This window comes from Oncorhynchus masou, unplaced genomic scaffold (genome assembly GCF_036934945.1).
Source record: "Oncorhynchus masou masou isolate Uvic2021 unplaced genomic scaffold, UVic_Omas_1.1 unplaced_scaffold_3110, whole genome shotgun sequence".
Lineage (NCBI taxonomy): Eukaryota > Metazoa > Chordata > Actinopteri > Salmoniformes > Salmonidae > Oncorhynchus > Oncorhynchus masou.
In genome coordinates, this window is record NW_027009528.1 from 1 (window position 1) to 7,245 (window position 7,245).

A 7,245-nucleotide genomic window follows, 5' to 3' on the forward strand; every position below is an offset into this window, starting at 1 on the left:
TCTTCTGCACTCCAAATGCGGTGATGAAGATGTTGATGATGGCGGTGATGAAGACGAGGCCGGTGGCCACGTTGTTCATGATGTCCAGCTTCCTCTGGTTGGCCACGTTGTTCAGGTCCTTACGTGCTGGAACACACAGAGACCAACAGTGTTGTAACTGAGGTGAGGCCTGATGCCATACAGTAGTGGTGTGTGGGTAATATCACAGAGGAAGCCAGTAAACAAGACTTATTATAACCTGTTGTGACGTTGTGTTCTTTGCTCTGTAACCCATTCGTTCATACGCCACCGTGATACACAACAATATACAACAACAACAACAACAGTCACGCAGTGGCGGAATAAATTCAACTACACACACGTTTGTTTCATCACAAAACCGGAGAGAAACATCTGTCAGGTGAAGTCCACAAAGCAAATATTACATGTAACAAACAGTCATATGACATGCAGCGTGGTCAAGCAAGTTAATGTTCTACAGTTTACTAAACAACTACTGGTTTAGAACGACAGAGTTACCTCCAGGCAGCTACAGACAACTGGTTTAGAACTACAGAGTTACATCAAGTCAGCTACAGACAACTGGTTTAGAACTACAGAGTTACATCAAGTCAGCTACAGACAGACTACTGGTTTAGAACTACAGAGTTACATCAAGTCAGCTACAAACAACTGGTTTAGAACTACAGTTACATCAAGTCAGCTACAGACAACTGGTTTAGAACTACAGAGTTACCTCCAGTCAGCTACAAACAACTGGTTTAGAACTACAGAGTTACATCAAGTCAGCTACAGACAACTGGTTTAGAACTACAGAGTTACATCAAGTCAGCTACAGACAACTGGTTTAGAACTACAGAGTTACATCAAGTCAGCTACAGACAACTGGTTTAGAACTACAGAGTTACATCAAGTCAGCTACAGACAACTGGTTTAGAACTACAGAGTTACATCAAGTCAGCTACAGACAACTGGTTTAGAACTACAGAGTAACATCAAGTCAGCTACAGACAACTGGTTTAGAACTACAGAGTTACATCAAGTCAGCTACAGACAACTGGTTTAGAACTACAGAGTTACATCAAGTCAGCTACAGACAACTGGTTTAGAACTACAGAGTTACATCAAGTCAGCTACAGACAACTGGTTTAGAACTACAGTTACATCAAGTCAGCTACAGACAACTGGTTTAGAACTACAGTTACATCAAGTCAGCTACAGACAACTGATTTAGAACTACAGAGTTACATCAAGTCAGCTACAGACAACTGATTTAGAACTACAGAGTTACCTCCAGTCAGCTACAGACAACTGATTTAGAACTACAGAGTTACATCAAGTCAGCTACAGACAGACAACTGGTTTAGAACTACAGAGTTACCTCCAGTCAGCTACAGACAACTGGTTTAGAACTACAGAGTTACATCAAGTCAGCTACAGACAACTGGTTTAGAACTACAGAGTTACATCAAGTCAGCTACAGACAACTGATTTAGAACTACAGAGTTACATCAAGTCAGCTACAGACAACTGGTTTAGAACTACAGTTACATCAAGTCAGCTACAGACAACTGGTTTAGAACTACAGTTACATCAAGTCAGCTACAGACAACTGGTTTAGAACTACAGTTACATCAAGTCAGCTACAGACAACTGATTTAGAACTACAGAGTTACATCAAGTCAGCTACAGACAACTGATTTAGAACTACAGAGTTACATCAAGTCAGCTACAGACAGACAACTGGTTTAGAACTACAGAGTTACCTCCAGTCAGCTACAGACAACTGGTTTAGAACTACAGAGTTACATCCAGTCAGCTACAGACAGACAACTGGTTTAGAACTACAGAGTTACATCAAGTCAGCTACAGACAGACAACTGGTTTAGAACTACAGAGTTACATCCAGTCAGCTACAGACAGACAACTGATTTAGAACTACAGAGTAACATCAAGTCAGCTACAGACAACTGGAGCCCTGCCTCTGCTATTCCAGCTACATTTCAACTTAAACATTTTAAACATCATCAAATCAACAATAACAATATATGCTTAGTTTAATACACTGATAACAAACTTAAAGATACCAAAAACGATTTAGTCCAATCAATGTAGCTAAATATCATGTGGCTGTCCATGGTTACTGATATGTGTGTGTGTGTGTGTGTGTGTGTGTGTGTGTGTGTGTGTGTGTGTGTGTGTGCGTGCGTGCGTGCGTGCGTGTGTGTGTGTGCGTGCGTGCGTGCGTGTGTGTGTGTGTGTGCGTGTGTGCGCGTGTGCGCGTGCGTGCGTGCGTGCGTGCGTGCGTGCGTGTGTGTGTGCCCTTGCATACGTATGCAAGTAATTATTTATTTTTTGACCCTACTTGTGGACTAGATGAATACCTATGCCTTCCTCCTCTCTTTCATGTTGGCTAAACGGTCCATGGCTCTGTACACTTTTAGTTTTAACAGGCTAACTAGCTAACATGCTTGCCAGCCTAACTTCCTCACATGGGCTAGTTATGAACCAGCTAAGTTAGCTAGCTAGTCATGAACCAGCTAAGTTAGCTAGCTAGTCATGAACCAGCTAAGTTAGCTAGCTAGTTAACGTGATTCTACTAGACTACATCCAGGCTACATATTGAACTTCATTCGTCTCCAGCCAGTGGCAGCAGCTACTCTTCAGCAGCTACTCTTCAGCAGCTACTCTTCCTGGGGTCCGGATAAATGCATGTATGGTTTGATCAGAATTGCAATCATAATCATTGGCCTGTACAGAGAATGAAGTCAAAACCAGAAGTCCAAATCCCCATCTATGTGTTAGGAAAGGGCTGATTTAGCAGCTAGCCAGTGCAGGACATCAACACAAGCAGACCAGAAACAGACACGTTTTTCTGACAATGATGACATTTTGCAGAGGATGTGATTTGATTGGTGTGAAGCCAAATCCAAACTGTCCTCCCGTGGGGGGAGTTTTGCTGCGCCAGGACAATACATTGTTTAGCTCATCTCAACGCTTGAGGTCATTAAAGATCTCATGGCACTTATCGTAAGAGTAGGGGTGTTAACCCCAGTGTCCTGGCTAAATTCCCAATCTGGCCCTCAAGCCATCACGGTCACCTAATAATCCCCAGCTTACAATTGGCTCATTCAGCCCCCCCCTTCTCCCCTGTAACTATTCCCCAGGTCGTTGCTGTAAATGAGAATGTGTTCTCAGTCAACTTACCTGGTAAAATAACGGATAAATAAATAATAAATAAAACACTGATTGGCAAATTATTATTATTTTTTTTAAATGTATCAATGGAGGCGAAACGGTTGATGGCATCAATCAATGAAACGCTACAGTGGCAACATGTTATAATGTTTAGTTCCAGACAGCATCAGATACATGACTAAACACACTGAGACAGAGGGGCGCTGTTTCCCTCGATCGGATGATTTCTCTGCTGAGATTCAGACACTTGAGAATTGACAGAGAAGTATGAAAACACAGGTCAAATATTTGGGGAAGCCTGTTGGTCAAATATTTGGGGAAGCCTGTTGGTCAAATATTTGGGGAAGCCTGTTGGTCAAATATTTGGGGGAGCCTGTTGGTCAAATATTTGGGGAAGCCTGTTGGTCAAATATTTGGGGGAGCCTGTTGGTCAAATATTTGGGGAAGCCTGTTGGTCAAATATTTGGGGGAGCCTGTTGGTCAAATATTTGGGGAAGCCTGTTGGTCAAATATTTGGGGGAGCCTGTTGGTCAAATATTTGGGGGAGCCTGTTGGTCAAATATTTGGGGAAGCTTGTTGGTCAAATATTTGGGGGAGCCTGTTGGTCAAATATTTGGGGAAGCCTGTCGGTCAAATATTTGGGGAAGCCTGTTGGTCAAATATTTGGAGAAGCCTGTCTTCCCTTGGTCTACATAAATACACTCCACTGATTTCTAACTTTAGGGACTAAGATGATTGTTTAAAGGTCAGTAATGAACAGTTTGCACTGGTTGAAATTGTGAAATGGACTGTGTGCTTCTGTTGCCCCTGGCATGGACCTCTTACAGGCTGTTTTACTATAATGACACTTGTCAATTCCAGACTCACCCATGGCGACAAACAGTACCCCAGCCAGCACCTGGAACAGCAGCGACGACCCGATGAGGACCAGGACGGTGACGTAGTACCTGTAACAACGTATAGTCTCTTATCCTGCCTGTTGGCCAAAACCAGACGACTACAGTGGAGATAGTCAGGGGTCAGGAATATTTACTGTTACAATGATTTTACACAAATATCCACTTGTGTTTTAGATGATCAGATGGAATACCTGAAGTCTGGCCCCTGCTCCAGGACGGCCTTCAGCTGGGCAGCGTTGGCCATCAGCAGGGCCACGTCTAACATGCTCCCTGCCACCGTCTTCTTAGTGGCATAGTGGTTCATATTCAGACTGGTGTTACCACCCTGAGAGAGAGAGAGAGAGAGAGAGAGAGAGAGAGAGAGAGAGAGAGAGAGAGAGAGAGAGAGAGACAGAGAGAGACAGAGAGAGACAGAGAGAGACAGAGAGAGAGAGAGAGAGAGAGAGAGAGAGAGAGAGAGAGAGAGAGAGAGAGAGAGAGAGAGAGACAGAGACAGAGACAGAGACAGAGAGAGAGAGAGAGAGAGAGAGAGAGAGAGAGAGAGAGAGAGAGAGAGAGAGAGAGAGAGAGAGAGAGAGAGAGACATAAGGCCACGACTAACATTCTCTCTGCTCTGGTCTTCTTAGTGGCATAGTGTTTCAGGTTGAGACTAGACCCTGAGGAAGGGAGGGAAGGGAGGAAAGGAGGGATGGGAGGGATGGGTAAGTTAAATCCTATACCAACTAGTTGTTTCTCACCTTTATACAGTAGATGGAAGCAAATTCAATCTGTAATCTGAACCCTCGTCAATTCTCCTAACGCACCAATAGATGGCAGCACAGTATCCAGAATATAATGTAGGAAACAGTGGTGAGGGGAGGGGACTACACGGTAACACAATCCAGGTGTTTAAAGCTCTTAGAGATTTACCCAGAAAGACTCACATCTGTAATCGCTGCCAAAAGTGCTTCTACAAAGTATTGACTCAGGGGTCTGAATACCTATGTAAAATAGATATTTCTGTATTTAATTTCTCTGTGTGTGAGTGGGTCCGTCATGGTGTATGTGCTGTGTGTGTGTTAGAGTGTGTCTATCATGGTGTACGTGCTGTGTGTGTGTTAGAGTGGGTCCATCATTGTGTATGTGCTGTGTGTGTGTTAGAGTGTGTCTATAGTGGTGTACGTGCTGTGTGTGTGTTAGTGTGTCTATCGTGGTGTACGTGCTGTGTGTGTTAGAGAGGGTCCATCATTGTGTATGTGCTGTGTGTGTGTTAGAGTGTGTCTATAGTGGTGTACGTGCTGTGTGTGTATTAGAGTGTGTACGTTGTGATGTACTTGCTGTGTGTGTGTGTTAAGTGTGCTGATCGTGGTGTACGTGTTGTGTGTGTGTGTGTGTGTGTTAGAGTGGGTACATTGTGGGCTCCTGGGTGGCACAGCGGTCTAAGGCACTGCATCTCAGTGCTAGAGGCGTCACTACAGATCCTGGTTGGATTCCAGGCTGTATCACAACTGGCTGTGATTGGGAGTCCCATAGGGCGGCGCACAATTGGCCCAGCGTCGTCCGGGTTAGGGTTTGGCAGGCAGTCATTGTAAATAAGAATTTGTTCTTAACTGACTTGCCTATTTAAATAAATAAAGTGTGTGTGTGTGTGTGTGTGTGCGTGTGTGTGTGAGTGCGTGTGTGTGTGTGTGTGTGTGTGTGTGTGTGTGTGTGTGTGTGTGTGTGTGTGTGTGTGTGTGTGTGTGTGTGTGTACGTGTGTGTGTGTGTGTGTGTGCATCATGTTGTTTGTTGCTCTGTGGCTCAGGGTAGATCAGATGGCTGTAACCTGATCCCAGCTGCAGTAGACCACCAGACCTGATCAGTAGACCACCAGACCAGACCAGTAGACCACCAGACCTGATCAGTAGACCACCAGACCAGTAGACCATCAGACCAGATCAGTAGGCCACCAGACCAGTAGACCCCCAGACTAGACCAGTAGACCATCAGACTCCATCAGACCAGACCAGTAGACCATCAAACTCCATCAGACCAGTAGACCATCAGACCAGTAGACCATCAGACTTCATCAGACAAGACCAGTAGACCATCCGACCAGACCAGTAGACCATCCGACTCCACCAGACCAGTAGACCATCAAACTCCACCAGACCAGCACTATACCTCATTGAGTCTAGTTCACCCACACAGAGTGTGTGTGTGTGTGTGTGTGTGTGTGTGTGTGTGTGTGTGTGTGTGTGTGTGTGTGTGTACAGCAGGCCACCTACCTTGGCTACCTAATCCACTAATGTTGCTATGGAGGAGAAGTACAGGGAAGGAGAGACAATTCACTACTAGTTATCAACTCAAGGGGGCACTGTGCATCAACAAACTGCTATGCTGAGTGTTTTTCCAAAAGACTACTGTACTTGTAAAACCAGTAGAGGGCAGCACTGACCATGACTGCAGATCTGATGTATGATGATTGATTGTGCTTGAGATATGAAACAAACCACTTGAAATTGTAGATTTTATAGATGTTACTGTAACTGTTCTGGCATATCTACGTTAATGGACCATTTCCATTTCCTCAGACTGCATGGAGCCAACTTTTCTGTTTGAGAAGTAATGTGTGTGTGTGTGCGTGTGCGTGTGTGTGTGCATGTGTGTGTGCATGTGTGTGTGTGTATGCATGTGTGTGTGCGTGTGTGTGTGTGCGTGTGTGTGTGTGCGTGTGTGTCTTGCGTACGTGCACGTGTGTGTGTTTCCGCTATGTTGAGCATGAGAGGATCAGCTGTAGTCGTTATTACTGATCTAATAACAATAAGAGGAGCAAACAAACAACGAGATCCTCTAACCAACACGATGCTGATGTTCTCCTCATAACAACGAGATCACAACCAACATCTCCTCCAGGAAGTGATACTGATGGTGACTGGGTAGCCTGATTCCAGACCTGTTTGTGCTGTTTAGATGGCGCAGGTGGCAGAGACCATCAACTAGAAGAAGCTGCGGGCCGATTATTTTCTTGCGCTGCAAATTGACTGCAAATTGACTGCAAATTGACTGCAAGAAGCCAAAACAGATGTACTATTTGACTAAAACTCAATCATTTCAAACCTTGCTTACATGTGTTTACATTCTCATGTCTCTTTATTATGCGTGGGAATACTGGTAAAGAGATTTCCA

At 44.5% G+C, this 7,245-nt stretch overlaps 1 protein-coding gene across 1 annotated transcript; it reads right to left on the reverse strand.

Moving 5' to 3' along the window:
- Positions 1–3: 3 nt before the first annotated feature.
- ninj2 (ninjurin 2) lies at positions 4–4,419 on the reverse strand (the record flags this gene model as incomplete). The annotated part of the gene is made up of 3 exons (XM_064961287.1): positions 4,289–4,419; positions 4,066–4,145; positions 4–126 (listed from the first exon to the last, which is right to left on the reverse strand). Coding segments are annotated over exons 1-3 (316 nt in total), but the record flags the coding sequence as incomplete, so codon positions are not given.
- Positions 4,420–7,245: the final 2,826 nt, after the last annotated feature.